Raw genomic sequence first — 20,178 nt, 5'->3', positions numbered from 1 at the left:
TCACTTCCTATCAAGGTGATCCTGGTTAGACTGCTAGCAGTTTCACAAGTAAAAAAAGTGGTGGATATTACCCATTTCTGCATAAAATGCATTTTGTCAATTTCCCATCTCTCATTGGTCTGTAATGACCTCGGTTCAAGATTTTAAGCCCTAGTCCTACCCACCACTAATGCAGTACTAATTGAACCAATAACTCTTTTGACCTTCTGTATGAGTTTGTGAGGATCCCATGTGACCTTGCACTAACCAGGAATGCTACAAGGTTGATATACATGCTTTCAGTATGCACATCTTTGCCTTTGTGACTAGCAAGAGCAGACCTTTTGCTTTTACATGATAACTGAACTGTGCCAATGGCATTTGAGGCACACATTTTTATCACAACAGAGCACAAAAGGTTTGCTGTATTACAGAGTTCATAGCAAGCACTTTCATCTTCCTGCACGATGCTGTAAAAACATTTAAAAGTAAGTTTTTATTTTTTTTATTTTTTTAAGTTTTGACCTTAATTTAGAAAAAAATTAATTCATAGAGCCATAGTGTCATGTTTGCATATGGTTTCCTAGATAAATAGACATGATTTATTCCAGTAATACAGTAATATTAATTTTTGTTCCAAACATTTTTGAGGGTAGATATCAGTGCGTTTGTTGACAAATTATTTTGACAAAGCTGACAAGAACTTACTGTATAGGCAATATAATGCAAACACCACCAGTCATTGATGAAAACTCAATATTTAGAACAAGAGCGTCTATTTAAATGGTACTTAAATTGATAGCATTGATGACCCTATAAACCAAAGTCATGTTGGAAGTATCAACACTGTTAACAGCAAGCATAACATCAATGACAATCAATATAAAATAAGTCTGCATATGGTGAAAGAGTGGGCTAAGGCATCTTACCAGAATCACTGGCTTTCTTGAAGGGAATGGGTTTAATTCCAAAATAAGTCAAAATTTAATGGGTAAGACATCTTCCAGTAAGTATACTAGCAAAACAATCAGACATTTAATCATCCTTCTACAGCAAAAAGTTTGAAAAATAAAAAATTTAAGTTAATTAAATAACTTTTGAGGCCCTCATAGCAATGATGACTCCGATAATATCAATGATACAGATTATACAGATATTGATTATATCAATTAAATTGATTATATATGTAACATCACTGATAATATTAAGTATATATAATAGGTATATCAATATTTTAAAAAATATATGTCAATAAATATTATTGATATATCCAAATACTGAACAGCCCTAGTAGCTATGTATTCATTTGACTGATCTAGACTTTAAAATGGAAAAACAAAGATATTAAGGATTGCAAGTTTAGCCAAGCATCCTGGGCATGCTTCATCTATAGTCAAATTAGTTTTAAAAGGGTATTTTTTGTGAGTTTTGTATTAATGATATGTTAATGTTTTCAGATTATTTTGTTTGATTATATTGTTTATATGTAGTTTATATGTAGTTTATATGTAGTTTATATGTAGTTTATACTCTCCCAAAAATTAATTTTTTTTTCTATTAGTTAAAGTTTGTGTCCTAGAGTAAAATAAAATAGAGTAAATAACTAGTCTTCTTGGTCTATTTTCCAAAGATAAATGTGCTAATGTGATCACCTTCTTGTTGTGTGTCAGTGTGTGTAAAAATGTGTGTTGTATCTATGTATAAATAATGTGCACGAGTGGATTCAAAATTATTCCCTGGAGGGTGCACAGACAAAAAACCAAGGTTATCAGTACAAGTAGTCAAATTTTGTTAATGACATAATCATGAAATTAAAAAAAAATCATTTGTATATGATAAAAATATAAATAAACTTACTTGTTAGTGATTAGAAGTTAATACACTGCATTCTTTTTAACAAAATTTGCTGTGGTGCGCAAAATCTGTAAGGTTTTGCAAAATATGACAAAATTGTGATATTTCAATGAAATTAACTTTTTTCTGCAAAAAAAATGATGAATCATCCTGAAACATGTACAAATATTGTTTACAATACAAAGGAGTAATGCCAGGATGCCATTTTGACTGTTTTGTTTTTCTGCAGTGCCCATAGAGTAAAGAATGGCGATAAATGCCAGCACTTCAGCCACTTGCAGATAAATTGAAGATGGCGTTGGCAGTTATTATGAAATACCACACATTGAATTAGTAGTACCAAAATGCTCTATGAGTTTATTTAGACGAATGCATATCTGTAGATGTTAGATTCTTTAACCTTTCCAAGTGGATGTAATGTGTATCTCTTTGGAAATCTATGATCATTTTCCGTTAATGTTTTCGTGGCGTGTTAATAAGTGTAAAAAATGCTGAAAGTTGTGTTTTCAAAACAGTTAATGAGTATAAAGACAAAGGATTTTTACGTGTTCAAAAAAAGGCCATATGATGTGCAAATTTTGTAATGTGCTCGTAGGGTGGAAAAGAAAAGACACGTGTGACAACATTGTAAATTTCGAGCAACGCATAAGGTGTCAAGTATCGGTTTCTAGAACTAAGCGTCAAGTTACTTTACAAGAAAACATCTCTCTCTGCAATAATGCTAAGGATGAGAAAACTAAACTAGCTGAGGACACAGTTCACTCTTTTGTTAATGTGAACATACCACTGCAAAAACATCACCATCCAACTATAAGGGAATGGCTGAATGAATATGTGAAAGGTAGTGAAAGCTTGTAAAAACATGTAACATGTTTAGGAAAAATATGGTTTATGAATTCCAATATATGAGAATGAAACATTTCATTGCACGTTTGGAAAATTTTCTTCATGCATACACATTATGCACTTTTTACCAGCAATATTTGAGGATAGAAGAAGAAGAGAAAGTAAAACAGGCAGTTAAGGACCAACAAGTAGTTGTATTGTGTGACGAGACTACTAATCCAAAAGAAGAATGTGTCTTTGTTGTTTTGTTTAAAATTCTTTTGGCTAATGGTGACTGCAAATTGCTGGTTGCTGGAGTAAAAGTGCACAATAATGCTGATTTGACAGAATGTTCACGGCAGTAGTGGAGACATTAATAAAATTAATATGTAGCAACGCAAACTCAGTATGCCAAATTTAACTCTAAAGAGTCAGTTGTACTTAAAACTATTGTTCTTGATAATATTTGACCTAACAAAACTATATCAACTAGATATATACGTTCAAAATTATAATAATAAAGTTGATATATGTTTTAAATGTAACAATATTTTATCACCAAAATTTTGCACCAAAATAACTTGTTTTATTCACAGAAATAACTTTCTTTGTTCACTGAAAATGCCAATTTTTATTTACCATTTTCCATTGACCCTATTTATCAGATTGAAAAAAGCTAGGGTTTAAGATTCATGCCTTATTGCTTGAATTTTTTTCCCTAGGCCCCATTACTGAGTTCTCAGCAATTTAAGTGCCCGCCTTTGGTGATCAAGGCTTAGAAATAAATATGCATAAACAACTACTTTTTTTTCTACCAAACTCTAGAAGAACAAAAAAACCTGCATTCACAAAGAAGGAGTTATAGTGTGGGGCATGTCTCATCGGGACTGGTTGTTTGTCATCGCAAAAAAAATTTCAAAATTTTAAAATACAGTAGAACCCCTCATATCCGACCTTCCCACAACCGACTCCTCCGGATATCCGACCTAGTCTCCGTGGTTGGCGAGCCTGTTCAGACTTGAAAAAGTGACGCATCTACATGTCTTCGTGTCGCAAACTGTCAGTTCAGCCGTGATTGTTGGTGCAGAATGTGCTCCTACTATAATCTTGTACTGTTCTGTGTTTTTTTTTTAAACGTAACGTAATGTATTGTGGGTAGAAAAAGTGGAGGGACACTTCCGCAAAATCAAGATTTGGCAAAACTGAAACAAAAATACATTACTGAATTCTTTAAATAAGGTATGCTTACATTGCATTCATCTTCTCATTTATAATTTAACAAAAGTAAATGTTTGAAATTTATACAGCAACATTTTTACAAATAAAGCTGTATTACTGTAGATATAGCTGGGAAAGGCTTTTTTTTTTGCTCCTACGGATATCCGACCTTTTGGCCGTTCCGACCATGGCCCGGTCCCGTCATGGTCGGATATGTGAGGTTCTACTGTATGTATAAAAATTACGTAGAGTAATTTTTGGTGAACTGGGAGATGGAGGATGTGTCCCTATGACTCCAGTAAAATTGCAACTGCATAAGTGTATGGCCTCCCATATTAACTTTTCTCCCACTGAACCAATTTCTATTAAATTTCAAATCAAAGAGTTTTCCAAGTTATATTTTTGATATTTGTATGTAAAATCAAAATTGGTTCTTCTATCACTAGTACTTTACTTAAGCACCTAGTGAAAATTCTTCGGTAACTTACTAAATTTGTAACACAAAAAAAAATATTAGTAGACAATATTATTTCTAGTTTTGATTCTTAATAAGACCTCAAATTTTCACCAATGATTTAAAATATTTCCCATTTTTAATAAAATATATAACTTAAACCCTTTTAGTCATACAAATTGAATGAAAATATTTATTTAGTCATTTTATTAAGCGTTTCAAAAAAAAAATGTTGGTGATATTTGACTAACAAAAAACTCAATCCTCAAATTGCATTATCAGCAATATTTCCAAAAAAATATTTATTGTATCAAAGAAATTTATATGAGAATAAAGCATATAATTTTTATCTTTAGTGCATGGCCTCTGAAACTATGTATTTTCTTGTGTTTACTATTATTTAAGCACTATTCCTGTAATTTTAACTCATCACATATTTTAAGTGTTATTCAGTAGCGGTGAAGGGTCACACAGGTGGGCTGTAAGCAGGGGCAGAACGTAGAGCAGAGGCAGCCACCGAGAAAGGAGAGTCTCACCAGTGGCCTGATGGTACGCAGGGCCACCGGCAGCATACTGGGCGTGGTGGTGGTACCGCAGTTCCTCCAACTGCGGCGGTAGCTGCTGAATGAACTGCCCCTGAGGCCCCCACGCAGCTGCAGACAACACAACACACAACTGTCAGTAGCACGCTCCGACATCACCACGGTCTGTAATCTAGTGTTCCACTGACCGACTTACACACTGATTCCCATGGTAACATATGCAAAAAACATTTTGGTAACTTAAAACTATACAGCGTTAATATTCTTACCTGTACCAAACACTCAAAGTTCATGAGGAGAAAGAGGGGGAAAAAAGCTCAGCTGCATATTGTTCTCAACATACAAAGAGAACAATAATTTCACTTACTCTCTTCCAAAATCTGGATTTAAAAACCTCGCAAGAGATAAAAATTAACTAATTAAAATATATTTACTAAAAAAAAAAATTATGTGGTATTTCATTTGATTAAAAAAATCATTGTTACATAGACTAATCACATTAATGAAAAATTTACATACTTTTTTTAATTTATTATGTATATCATACAGCCACAAGTTCCTTGTCTTTTTATGTTACGGTACACATATTCTTTATAAAGCTACTATATCCATCTAAATTGATAAAAAGAACTGTCTTTAAAAATATGGATTATGCAAATTGCTATGTACCCAACTGTTGTTTTAAATTAAAAATTAAATTTGGTATAGCAAAATCTAATTAATGTAACAATAATAGTACTGCCAGGAAATTTGTTAGTAAATTTAATAATTTGCATACCATCAAAAATTGTCAGAGCACATTCTGTACATTGCATACTGTTTGCTACGTTACACTGACTCCACTAATGTGCTAGTGGCCTTGCTAACATGTAATTTTTTATATATTTAATTTATATATAAATTGCCTTTCTGTGACAAATGTTTTAACAGCAAAACAACTGCATGTATGAAGTATTTACTTTTTTTGTGAAAAGCCATCAATCTACAATTCAACAACCCATAAGGGTATAATAATGTATTCTTCAAAAAACCAGTTTAAGTTTTCTGAATAAGAACTTAGAAATTGTTCATAATTTTCATAAATCCCTTATCATTATTACCATACCTATACAAATTTTGTACATGTGATCAGCCTATTGTAGAAAACATTGTTGCATTTCTATCAAAAGTATGTAGCATGTCAGACACAAAATGTGAATAAACATGAGCAAGAGTGTAGTGTTTTTGGGTATTTTACATGTACATTGTTTAATTTGCAAACAAAATATTGATACAGATGAGAGATATCACGTTCAAAGGACAGCCCAAATATTTTAATCTGTGTTTCTTAATTCACTAATATTTGCTAGTCTTTTGCACTACAGTATCTTGTTACAGTGCACACTAAATCTTGCACTCCTCTGCATGTCTCAATAACTTCGACATGGGCCTAGTGATATGTACCTTTATGTTAAAAGAGATAGGTACATAATGAAGTTAGAACAGAAAATATAAATGTAGCAAAATGAAGAAAATTAACTTTGTGAACCATCACTCGTCCATTTAAGGGCCTAATTTCAAGTCTGGGTGTATCTGACACTAAGAAAGTTTTTCATTCTATATTTACAGGCAGTTATTTTTTCTCAGCTGATTTCATACGTGTTCAGAGAAGCTTAAATTATTTTAAGAATTGTTTGTGCAATATCAGCTGTACCTCCCAGCTCCCCTATCATCTACATTACCAGTTACAAGTGTGTGTGTGAGTAATGCATAGATATACAAATCATTAGGCCTTAATTTTAATTTTGACAAGTGGCAAAAACAATCAAAATGTGTTAAAATTGGATTTTAGGAAGGGCGTAAAAATTTTTTCATTTAAATATGAACCAACTTCAATGAGATTGTGATAATCCTTCAGGCACATAAAAGAATATAATACCATCTTAAAAAATCTTGTAATTTATTTACATATCTTGAGTGAGAGAAAACTTGTGATGTCCATTAACATGACAAACCCAGGTAGATAAAGCCGTAATTAAAGGCATTCCCTCATATTTGAAATTTTGTTTGCTTTTAATAACATAATTCTAAGATTCAACGTGTTTATCTTATTACGGTATATACATGTAGAGTATTAATATCAAATCTTAATCTACAATGTACACATTGATAAAATGTCAGTAGAATTTGTTTATGTGTCTGACTAATATCTAAGATGCTACAATGCAAATGAAGCACTGATAGACAAACTGTTTTTGCTTTGTAACCACTACAACTCTTAATGCAATAATTATCAATATTCATTCACCACCTGAACAGTGCACAGATATAGTCACTCAGGGTCTTGAAAACCTATAACACTGAGAGTAAATGTTTTAAAGCAAACATAACAAGCAGTGATAATTGCCATCATCTGCTTACATTGGTAAAAGCACTAATCTCTTTCTCGTCATAATATTTAAGATATTTCACTACAGATACGAGCTGTGAAGTCAGAGTTAGTTAAAATAAAGCTACTCCGACTGGCTTGATTGACAGGCCTTTGAAGCCTGGGAATAATGTTATTATCTGTTACTTTTTTAGTTAGTTAAAATTATTACTAGGCTCAACATGTATAAATGCTAGGCTAGACACACAAAAATTAATCATGACAATTCAGTCAATCATTTTATCAGACAAAGTTTCACTTCATATTATACATAGAATACATATTTGGTTTCTGAGAGTGAGTTAGGTGACTGCCAAAGGCAACTTGTGCCTTTTAGGCAGATTCATCCTACGCTACAGAATAAGAAATACATGTGGCTTACCAACACCATTTGGATCTGACTGGGGTGTAGCTGGGTGCCAGACTGAGTTGGGAAACCTGTCTCTCAAGGGAGGGGCGAACCCTCCACTTGGGTCCACCATAGCTGCCGGCTGCGGAGGCAACGTCCCACCACCATAAAATGGTATTACTGATGGTGCCTGAAACAAAAAAAAACATCATGACTTTTAATACTGAGTTCACAGTACTTGATTAATGATTAATGTCCAGCTGTTTAAAATAAACTTCAGTTTAAAAAAGGCAGACCTTGCTTGCTACACTTGCTACAAAACACACGTGCAGTAGCAGCAGGTATGAACACACAGTTTTTGAAAAGAATATTTGTAAATTGTGTTCATATACGTGCAATTTGCAGCGCCATTGTAGTTTTGATGGAGTTATTTTTCAACAAAGGTGTTTGGAAAATCACTCTGTGAAATTAAGCTGCCGTGTTGAAATACTGCACGTGAGCACAGCAGTATTAACAATGGGAAGGAATACAGTTCAAAATGTGCTCCAGCTGGTTATCTGTCGCTTTCATGAATCAAGTTATTGGGTTGCTTCTGTTGGTAGCAGTCCACCCATACTACTGTGTTGGATCTCATCTATGCATTGGTCAGAGTATGAGTGTGGTGTTTTTAACTGCAAGCAGAAAATTTGCTTCTTCTTTTTTTTTTAAAAAAAAAGCTTTATACTTAACTGTTGTAAAAGAATGTTGTAAATTCATCTAAAATCTGCTGAAAAGGTACATAACTATCAAAAGCATTTGTTTGAAAAAATTTTTTGCTGCAATAAAGAATTCCATTCAATCAATTTTAGAAAGAAAAAAAGGAAAAGACCCAGTATAAAAATTTGGCATATGATGTTATGTTGCATGCACGTAACTTGAAATAGTATTTTGAAATAAACTTTAGTAAATTGTCTATACCATTGGGCTCAATTTTACACATTCACACTTGTGCCAAAATCTATCTGTACCAAGTATCACCGTGATATTACTCTTCCCATCTCCCCCAATCATAGTCACAGCAAACAGATTACCCAAACAATCAACTGCACCAGTCCTGAGAGCAAAATTTAAATAACTTAAATGTGCTTTTTCACAAGGGAACAGTTGTGGAAACATATGTACCTTGAAAAAATTTTTATTGTCTTAGTGTGACTTACAACCCATTCAAAATTGGCCTAAAAATCCTCAAAAATTTTGTATAAGGATACCTACCCTATAAAATATTTGGGCCGAGTTTATTTTACGATACCAAATTCCTGTTGGTTGGAAATAAAGTAGGGGATATGTATGATGTTATGGAAATACAATGCCAATGATAAGAAATTTAAATGTGGAACAAAGGAAAATATATTATATAACATTGGCAACAGCAAAAGACAAAATCGTGCAGTGAAAAAAAAAGACGAATGATAGTTGAGTTTTAGAGTGATCGTAGAGGGTATTAATAAGAAAATTAATATTTTTATAAACAGAATAAATAAATACACAAGAAGTAATAAGTCGAAATTAAGAAATGTATTGGGTATGTGTGGAAATGGTGTAGTAGTCACGAGAGAAGAGCAAGTTCGCGTTTATTTATACTAAATTAATATAATGGTGCAATGTAGAGAAAGAATGTGTGGTTGTATGATATTAGTAGTGAACAAGAAAACGGCGGTTCGTGTTTCGCGATATAGAATAAATTAAATTGAGGAATGGCAATTCTTTTTGGGGTAAATTTAATACCTACAAGAGAAATATTCATAGTAAAATATTATTGCCATGAATCCAAGAAAAGTAAGTACGTTTTTATGGCTTTTAAAAGTTTGTGATTTGTAGTTTTATGTGCATATAGTTTCAAGTTTTAGATGAGAGTTGAATAGTGTGTTAGGTGAGTTTTGCAACTGTTGAAGAAGAAAAAAAACAAAGCCAAAGTTTTGGTGAGGGTATATCAGCTAATAAAATATGTGTATGTGTGTGTGTTTACATCGCGATATGGAAGGGATATTGATGACGTTGTCAACAAGGTTGTGCCGAAGCAATTACGACATGTACATTATTACGACATACGTGGGGAAATTTATAGGTTTTGGTGAGAGAGACTGCAGACGCAGTAAATTTAGTGTATTTCATTTAGGTAAACTAAAGGTTTAAGTTATCGTAAAGTAGACTTAAAATCCAATTGGTACTCATAATTTTTTTTTGTAGAATCTTCAGCAACATACATTTATTTCTTACTACTAAATGCATTTATTCTACATTACAAGAGTAATTTGTGGGGGGAGGGGGGGGAATGTAGGATACAGATGGTAATGTCAGATACCTTCTTATATCTGTAACAACTGGTGTAATGAAGTGGAGAAGTAAATTACTATGTGGCCCATAGTTAGTAAGTTGTTTGTGAACAGCGCCATACCCCTCACTATTGTTACAATAAAACATTTGACACATTGTACTGATTTTTATGAATCATGCTTTTTTCAAGGCACTTACAATTGTTGTTATTACCAATATTAATTGTTCTTATTAACAAATACAAAAAAATTATCTTAATTCAGTCAAGTTATGAGTCTTGATTCCTATATGGGCTGTTGGGTTTAGTCTAAAAATATAGGAGTCAGAGCAGCATTAAGTTTGCAGGCATGTTGTGGCCAACTTCAGATACTTGGGGAAGGAAATTTTGGATACTATCTGATATTACTTGCCACTTAACTATTACTGTCTGGTTATAGGACTATGAAGCACATTACTTACCTGCACCATGTTATGATGACAGATTACAAGAAAATAACTATAATAGTTTATATATTTATAAAGCAGGTAAGTTCTGATGTTGGATAGGTTTCAACATATATATTTAGACCACAAAACCAGAAACAGACTCTGTTTCACTTATTTGGACTGAATACTTCATTCATATTCAAACACTGATAATTTTTTTTTCCAAGCCAAAGAATCATATTTTACAATTATTTGTTTGCCACCCCGCATCTCTAACTCGATAAGTCATTTATGGGTTTTCTAAATCATTATACTAGTCTAAGAAAAATAGACATTCATACTTTTAAATAAGCGTTCGCTGAATCTTAATGAATTTGGAAATGTACGCATGAGATTTAAACTGGCCAGATTTCTGGAAGTTGTTTCAGAACAATTGGTTTGTACCCAGAAAATGTAAACATTTTTGAGTATTTTGACTTTGCTTCTAATAAAAGCAAAAAAATTATTCCTACAAAGGGTTGACTGTGGGTGATTAGGCCTACAGTGACTTCAGAATGGTTGGGAAGTCCATAGAGTGTAAGGCCTGCCGATACTGTAGAAAGAGGAGTTGCAGTTGTATACATTGCAATGGCTGAACTCTTATGTTAGAGGTTCTGAGGTGGAAGGAGCTAAACTTTCTAAAGAAAGTAGGCTATAAGGTGATAAAAGAAATTAAAGTACAAAAATTTACTTTCATTTATCAGATACTGTTTGAGTTAGAACTAATCCTTAATGTGCTGTCTTCCCATGATTTATCATAAAGCTATAAGTCTTTCACAGCAACTAGTTCTACTGCAAATTTTGATCGGAGGTGTAGTAGCCTTGAAAGTTTCTCAGTCTGTTTGTCCATAACTCCCATTAACTTTGAACGTCACTCAACTACTTACACCCAAATCAATTTCGGAGCTCACTATTGGAAAATTGATAGTGATAAGTTAACCTAAAAATCAAAGATGACCAAGTCCAAGTACTTTGTTTAGTTCTTGAGTCTAGACCCACAATCTGTTATAAGATAACACTTCTCCCATCCCATTTATTCATGAGAAGGCATTAAATTGAGGTAGTTACAAGGTTTTGTCTTCAATTATAACATTATCATAATCTCCATATGAAAAAGAGAAATAATTATCTGCGTCAAAAGTTTTGATTGTAGTTTGAGAATTTTAGGAGTTGTTACACTTTACAAGAACACTAAAGGCAACTTATAATAAAATTAATATAAATGAAGAAGTATTATAATTATTTTTAAACAAAATTATTTAAATGATATCTGACAATCCCTGCCCTGTATACACACTCATCATAAAGTAGTAGTTTATAGGAGGTCTATGAATTTCCTTATAGTATTTGTATAATTACAATTTTAACATTTTTTTCTTTGGAATATACGAATGATTTATGTTTGAGTCTGTTTTGACTATCACAGGTAATGCTATGTTTTCTTTCATTGAGCGCATGGTTAGTTAGACAAAATAGTACATATGCCTACTTTACTTGTATTTTGAAACCCATGAACATAGCTAATAACCCATGTTTTAACAATAAAAGTAAAACTTTTCACCAAATATACATATGAAACTGCCTAGTGTTCTACAGTAAACTATGTATTTTGTTTCATTCTTCCCACTAATACAAGTAATGACAGACAACTTTAAAAAAATGTAAATTCAAAGTTTAACATTACATGTTTATGCACAGAAGCTTAAAATTATGTTATTCAAGGGACATGCGTGCAAGTTGGATGATATGCAGTGTCAATGTGAGATCACAATGTTAATTTAATGGCATGTATTCAGTATAAGGTGGGTTCCAAATCACATACGAAAGATTAGTGCATGTTAGTGATTGTCTGTTGCTTCCAGCCAAGAATGATAACGTATTGTATGAAGTACAGTTTATTTAGATTATGAATGGTTAAAAAGCTGATTAATTATTCAATTTCAAGTGGGAGTGTCCATTGTGTTGCTACGGTGGCACTGCAAAATGAACGCAATATATTTTGAGAAAACATTAGGAAAGAAATTTTGTTTTCCATGAAAAATAAATGTGGTGAGTAAGAATTCTTTATGTAGGCATAATTTTGTATAATAACAATTTTTATTTTTATTTCATTCTGAGATAAAAAATTAACATTTTTAATAAATAATTTAATCTATGAAATTTTTTATATTTAACACTAAGAAAAAAAAAACAGAAATTAATTGCTTAGAAATCCTCTTATTCTTATCTTTCTTTTATAGAATCTTTAGCAATATATATTTATTTCCTATTACTATATGCATTTATTCTACATTACTACTGTGTACAGACTCATCAAAAATTACACCTTTATAAGACGTCTATGAACTAACTACCCTAAGGCAGTTCTATAATCTAAATTTGTTAGTTTTCTTTTTGGAATATATCAGAGATTTAAATATGAATATATTTTGGTAATATTTTGAGAAAAATTCTATAACTCCAAAGAAAAAAAAAAGAGGAAAGATTTGACTAAGAATAAACAATACAATATTCTATAGCATTTTCAAAAAAAAAAAGGTCATATAAAATCTTAAATATTTTAATGAAACTAATTAAGGAAATGTAAATTCTTTTTGATTAATTAATGCTATATGCTTCCAGCAATAAGATATCTTAATACAGGGTGTCCACAAATGATTGGAGCGATTTCATGATGTTGCTGTGGGTGCATTTGTCAACATATCGCGATGAAACTTGGTGGTCATCTGTAGAAACTCAACAAGTTTTATTCTGTATTGCAGATTCCCGCCTTCCTCGGCACATAGAACAGCATTAGAGATATGGAGGCAAACGACAAGCAAGCATACGCCGTCCTTGAATTTCATGCAAGTCGATCAGCCAAAACAGTTCAACGACGATTCAGGACGAAGTTCAATGCAGAACCACTGTCTGCGAATTCCATACGGCGATGGTACAAACACTTCAAAACTACAGGATGTCTTTGTAAGGGAAAGTCCACCAGTGGCTGATCAAACAGTTGAGTGCGGGCTAGTTTTCTGCGTAGCCCTAAAAAGTCTACGCGGAAAGCTAGCAGAGAATTGGATATTCCCCGATCAACTGTATGGAAGATCCTAAGGAAACGTCTGAAGCAGACGCCATACCGCATGCAATTGCTGCAAGCGCTAAAACCTGCGGACAAAGCCATCCGGCTTCAGTGGTGCACTCGATTGCAAGAACTGATGGAGGAGCAGGATGACTTTTGCGATCGACTTGTGTTTAGTGATGAAGCATCATTTTCCCTTAGTGGCACAGTGAACAGACACAATGTGCGTATCTGGGCAACAGAGAATCCCCAGCCATCATAGAGCATATTCGGAATGCCCCAAAACTCAATCTCCAGATCGAAGATTTATGGGCCCTTGTTCTTCTGCGAAAAAACAATAACAGGACACTTTTTTCTGGACATGTTAGAACAGTGGCTCATGCCTCAGCTTGAGACAGACAGTGACGACTTTATCTACCAGTTGGATGGAGCTCCACCCCACTTCAATCGCAATGTCCGCGAATTCCTGAATCACAGATTGCCAAACAGATGGATAGGCCCTGGTGGGATTGATGATCAACAATTCCTTGCATGGCCTCCGCGCTCCCCAGATCCAACCCCGTGTGATTTTTTTGTGTGCGGCTATGTGAAAGATCTGGTGTTTGTGCCTCCTTTACCGGTTGATTTAGCGGACATGAGAGCTCGCATCAGGAATGCTTTTGATCGCATTGACACGGACATGCTTCATAATGTTTGGGAAGAGCTTGATTTTAGGGTTGATGTGTGCAGGATCGCAAAGGGTCAACATATCGAACACTTGTAAAGTCCCAATAAAACTTGTTGAGTTTGTGCATATAACCACCAAGTTTCATCCCGATATGTTGATAAATGCACCCACAACAACCTCATGAAATCGCTCCAATCATTTGTGGACACCCTGTATATATAAATCTCGTGTCACAATGTTTGTCCTCAATGGACTCCTAAACCACTTAACCGATTTCGATGAAAATTGGCATTTATGTGTAATATTTTCCAACTTGAGAGATAGGATAGTTTTTATTTCGATTAATGGTCTTAATCTTATAATTTTAGAGTTTTCTAATGTGATGTATGTATGAATTGGCAGAAAATCACCATGGCAACGGCTGTAGCACTGTTGACGCTTAATTCGTCTCCATGGCAACTTTGATTTTTTTTTCCATTCGAGGCGCGGCAGTGGCGTACCCACAAGGAGGGGCATATAAAATGAGCGGCGCAAGAGTGTTCTGCCTGCAGACTGCCGAAGCGAAGTACGAGTACACCAGTTGTACGTTGCGTGCTCGAGAGTCGGGAAACCATCTCTGCTATTCGTTTTCTCTCCGATACATTAAAAAACGTAATAAATTAATTGCCATATATTTCATTTATTATTACTGTAAATGGGATATTTGGTCTTCTTTTCCCTTTACTATAGCCGTGCGAAGCTGGGTCGGTCCTGATGTTTGTTTCCAGTGAACTCTTCACCAAGTCAACCGATTTCGATGAAAATTGGCATTTATGTGTAATTTTTTCCAACTTGAGAGATAGGATAGTTTTTATTTCGATTAATGGTCTTAATAATATATATAAATCCAGTGTCCTGATGTTTGTTTCCAGTGAACTCTTCACCAAGTCAACCGATTTCGATGAAAATTGGCATTTATGTGTAATTTTTTCCAACTTGAGAGATAGGATAGTTTTTATTTCGATTAATGGTCTTAATAATTTATAATTAATAATAAACTGATTATCAATGTTGATTGGTGTTTAAGCCCGGGAAACAGTGGGTACTTCGTCTCCATGACAACGTTGCGTGCTTGAGAGTCGGGAAACCATCGGTGCTATTCGTTTTTTCTTCGGTACATTACAAAGCATTGTATTAAGTTTTTGTCAAAATTAATTAATTTTCATTTTATTTCATTTATTATAACTGTAAATAAGAGATTTCTTCTAATTTTCCCCCATTAATACAACCGTGCGAAGCCGGGTCGGGCAGCTAGTGTGTGTGTATGTGTATGTATGTATGTATATATATATACATACATACATACACATACACACACACAGTTATTCAACCTAACCACCAAAAATGTCATAATATTTAAACAATACTGCATCTTAATATAAAACAATGCTGTATCCATGTCTAAATAATCTCACTTGAGCCCATACTTGCAAGGTAATTAATTAACACTATCAATTAAAGTATAAATACAATCAGAATATGAACCTTTTAGAGTAAAATTGTGTTAAATATTATTTCCTTTAAATTAAGTTTTTAAACTTGGAAGTAATGAAGACTACTCTCTAAAACACAAATCAAATACGGAGATAATTCCAATAATAAAACTTATATTTTTGTAAGAAATTCATTTTGAAATAGGCTTCATAAAAAACCTAAACTGGATGGAATATAAGCAGATTTGGGATCAATGATAAAAAGAAACAAAAATTTTTTTTTGATATAATTTATGTTAACATTCAATTTTAATTTTTAACTTAATTATTGATTAGCCACTTGATTTTAATCCTTTAAGATGTTGATTATTTATTAAAAATAAGGAATGTTAGTTTTTTTGATTGATGGGAGGTAATTCATACAGATAATTGCTACAGTTATTTCTCACAAATTCTGGTGATGACTTCACACAATTTAAGCACAGTGCAGCAGAAGCATTTAGCTGGCCAAACACATGTCCTTTACATTTGAGTCTTGCAAGAGGTTGAGATCGCAATATAAAAGACACCCTCAAGCGATCACTGCTATCTCGGACCTGTTATGCTTCAAGTCCTATAGTTTGTGCCAGCTTACTGCCTAAGTATGGTTGGAGGAGATACGTGCTATTGGTGGGAGAGACTTAGTGCCAGGATATAACAGTCCGACGCTAGAGCTACAAATGTGACTAGAGACCTTCATCTGGAATAGTTAGAATTCCACATACCTATATGAATCAATGTATTACCTTTGTGATGAAGACGTCAGGTTGTTATAACTGGAAACATGTTCACTGAATATCCACAACCCACCTAGGGACCTACACTGATGCTTGCTGCAGGCTTTCCAGCAATAGTAAATGTAACCGTAGGGTTTTACGGCACACAGTTTCGCACAAAGTTATAAGGCAACGGGACCTCCATGACTGCAGTGAGCTTCGAACCACTTGAGTGCCGACTCGGCGGCTGGAGTCGAGAGCGCGGCGCTGAAAGTCGCGCAGGGGCTTGTTGTCCGTACAGACGACTACATAGGAGAAGCACCATCGAGCGTCACCCTAAACGCCCATCCTGCGTATGTCCACGCACAGCTTGTTTGTGACGCTGTCCATTTCTTTTATCGGGGCAAACCAGAGCGATGGTATTGTGACCAATGACCACAGAGTTACCCAGACAACAGAGCCGCAGTCTCATGCTGTGTTGCGGCCTCGCTACTCCCATGGTCCGGCCGAAGCATCAACCTCACTAAGATTGTGACTGCTCACTGCGTCGACCGTGGGCGTAGAAGCCGTGAGGGTCGCGGAGTACCGAACCCCCATTGGTGTCGTATTAACCTCTACTGGAATTGTGATGACATCCATGGGAAAAAAGATAACGTTTGGATAAAATCTAGTTCCTTTGTTACTGTATATTTTGTATCATCTGATAGACCACCACTTGTAAGAATATGCTTTCAACCTCGACTCCATTGAAATTTCATCTGGAGGGGGATATCTCCAAGAATATCCCTCAAGCCTGCTTCAGCTTTCAGCATGCAAGGCAACCACAGCCACCACGATTCCTACCGACACCAGATCCTGGGCCCTCGCAGTGAACCGCATTCACGTGATGGACCAGCCCATGGCACACACGGCCGTCGTCCAATCAGAAGGACCGAGCGATCACCTCGTAGGCGAGTTGCACCTGAGGTATGGGGACCGCCCGGCACAGCCCTCTTTTGTTTAACCACCAAAGCCACGCTGAAACTACGCAAGGCACGATACATGCACGATGCTGCTCTCACCCATTGCGCAACTGACTCGGTTCACCCGAGGTACTAGAAGCGGCAACATCTCCTACACGTCGCACGTTAGTAGCTTCTCCCTGGAGATTCCCGCGGCTTGGGCCTTTGCGTCTTATTGCCTTACTACTTGGTCCACGGAGGGTAGACCCAGGTGGTTATCGTTCAGGTTCTTACCATGTTGTGTCATGTCCAAAGACAGAAGAGCTGAATGCACTAGCTATACCTGGTTAATTTTTAACTGTTTAATATCTAGGCATGCGTCGAACAAGGAAAAACTGGTAAGTTGTTAAAAATATTATAATGTTGCTATCATGCTAGATCTCATTCTAATGGATATAAAAAATACAAACAAAACTTAGCAGCCATTATTTTCAGGCAGATTTGTTAAGTAGAAGAATTATTATTGACATTGATGACAAGGGCGTATCCGGAAGCTGCCCCTTCCACTTCCCTTTCTAATGAAGCAAGGGGGAAATACAACAGACCAAAATATAAACAACAAGTTTCTGAGAAATTTAATAACAGGTTGGTTGTTAGTATTTCAACACTTTGAATGAAACTAATTACAAAATACAAACACTGCGACATTTCTGAGAAGTAAAAAGAACTACAACTTTAGAATTTCTCATTAGATTAGATTACGCAGCTCGCAGCTCACACTATTGTACAAACACAATTGTTGAAGAAATTGTTTTAATAAATTATGTCCTTTCGTTATTGTTTATTATCTTATGGCCCCATGAACCATCCTTCCCATAAAAGGAATTCAATTCCGAAAATGGATATCCCCTTGTTTGATATGCTGCAAATCCCGAGTGTGTACCAGTGGGTAAACGCGTTATTTCCTGCCCAGTTTATGCGCAATGAATTTGTTTAATGTTCGATTTCCAAAGTGCTCAAATAATCCCGAGTGGACTATAAAAGAAGTTTACGATCCTTCCAATCGCATTGCAGAAACAAGACCCACTCAAATCCCGAAGCACTCGTGGTTGAACCTACGCAGGCCACCTGAGGGGCGTCTGCGGACTTGTTCCGAAACAGATCGTATTCCTGTCGAACAGGCCACAGCCGTATCTTTGGTGCTCTTCCCAACTTCCCAAAAATATCCATTGCGCTACTTCTACCTGCAACATCCGGAACTTGACGTTGAACATCGACATATTTCATAAATATATATAAGTTCGACAAGTCGGTCTCGACTATATCAATGACCGATTCGAAATCACTAGATCGACATATCGGTACCGAGATGTGGGCCCCGATGTGTTTGCCTCGATATGCTGGTTTCCACGTGTCGTTCTCGACTTATCGGCCTCAACATATCGATCTCGATGTGTCTTGGTGCGTTCTTCTCGATAACGTTTTGTGTGTGGAGTTTAACTTTAATGCGAAGATAATTCGAAGGAAAAAATCTCCGTTTGCGCATGGGCAAGTAATGGGCGCAGATAGCAATATCATTATTGTGGCCCTGTGAGCAGGAGTGTTCTGTAGCTATTGAGCAGTGGAATTAAAATACGATGTTTCAATGGACTCGTCCACTACATCAGTTGAAAATAAACGCTGTCATAAAGCATCCCGCCAAAAATTACGAGAAATACAAAACATTGCGAAATTTCAAAAAAGCCATCTAGAAAAAGTGTTGGGGCATGCTAACTTCCGGTATCATATTGGTTAGAGATAATGATCGACTGCACAGCAATAAGGACACCCAATAACTTGTGCATCTGTTCCATTAGTATATTTTTAAACCTTCTCCTTGTAGCCCAGAGTTGGCACATAGTGATTACCACATCTTAAGTCACATGAAACAGTGGCTTACGTCGCACCGCTTCAACGAAGACAATGCACTTCGCGATTTTGTTACAGAGTGGCTTCATTCCCAGGCGGCAGAGTTTTTGAAGAAGGTACGTAAATTAAAACTTGTTAAACTTCACGACAAATTATTCAATATTATAGTGTTTACTTCAAAAAGGCTCATCAGTTATACTTTTCAAATCTGTAACTACGAATATCAGTCATTGACAACCAAAGGATTTTATTTTTCAAACTACCTTCGTGTTTTATTATTTAATCATATTATTATAAGGGATGAATGCACTTTTCATTTTTGAAAACATATAAATCTCGACATATCACACACGAGATGTTGCCCTTGACACATCGAACAGATCTTCACGTGAATGTGTCGCAAGCGCAGCTCCGCGGCTGGCCTCCAGACTCAGGCTTGAACCAATCCCAGCGCTCAGTGCTCAGCGATCTGCAGCACACGTGACTACTCGGCGGCACTCGCCGGAGTGAGAGGCACGGTCGCACCACTCCAGCGAATATGCCCGGTGGTGCGACTGCGCGGTGAGGGTCGAACCATAAACTGCCATTGTTTGCGCGGGGAGCTTTCCACACGGGCCACTACCTGTCGCGCGTCTGTGGCGGGCTGGCGCAGCTACCCTCGTCTCCGTCGCGCCGCAGAGTGGCGGGGAGCCTTCCACACGGGCCACTTCCTGTCGCGCGTCTGTGGCGGGCTGGCGCAGCTACCCTCGTCTCCGTCGCGCCGCAGAGTGGCGGGGAGCCTTCCACACGGGCCACTTCCTGTCGCGCGTCTGTGGCGGGCTGACGCAGCTACCCTCGTCTCGGTCGCGCCGCAGAGTGGCGGGGAGCCTTCCACACGGGCCACTTCCTGTCGCGCGTCTGTGGCGGGCTGGCGCAGCTACCCTCGTCTCCGTCGCGCCGCAGAGTGGCGGGGAGCCTTCCACACG

General features: G+C 36.0%; 1 protein-coding gene across 1 annotated transcript in view; it reads right to left on the bottom strand.

Moving 5' to 3' along the window:
- The window catches only part of LOC134529638 (uncharacterized), a 139,005-nt gene that overhangs the window by 49,349 nt on the left and 69,478 nt on the right, over positions 1–20,178 (bottom strand). The window contains exons 3-4 of the mRNA XM_063363943.1: positions 7,662–7,818; positions 4,867–4,983 (exon numbers count right to left, since the gene is read on the bottom strand). Of these exons, the coding sequence (XP_063220013.1) occupies positions 4,867–4,983; positions 7,662–7,818 (274 nt within the window). The remainder of the gene's footprint in view (positions 1–4,866; positions 4,984–7,661; positions 7,819–20,178) is intronic.

Source organism: Bacillus rossius, chromosome 2 (assembly GCF_032445375.1).
Source record: "Bacillus rossius redtenbacheri isolate Brsri chromosome 2, Brsri_v3, whole genome shotgun sequence".
In the NCBI taxonomy this organism is placed as follows: Eukaryota; Metazoa; Arthropoda; class Insecta; order Phasmatodea; family Bacillidae; genus Bacillus; species Bacillus rossius.
This window is presented reverse-complemented; position numbering and strand designations above follow the sequence as displayed.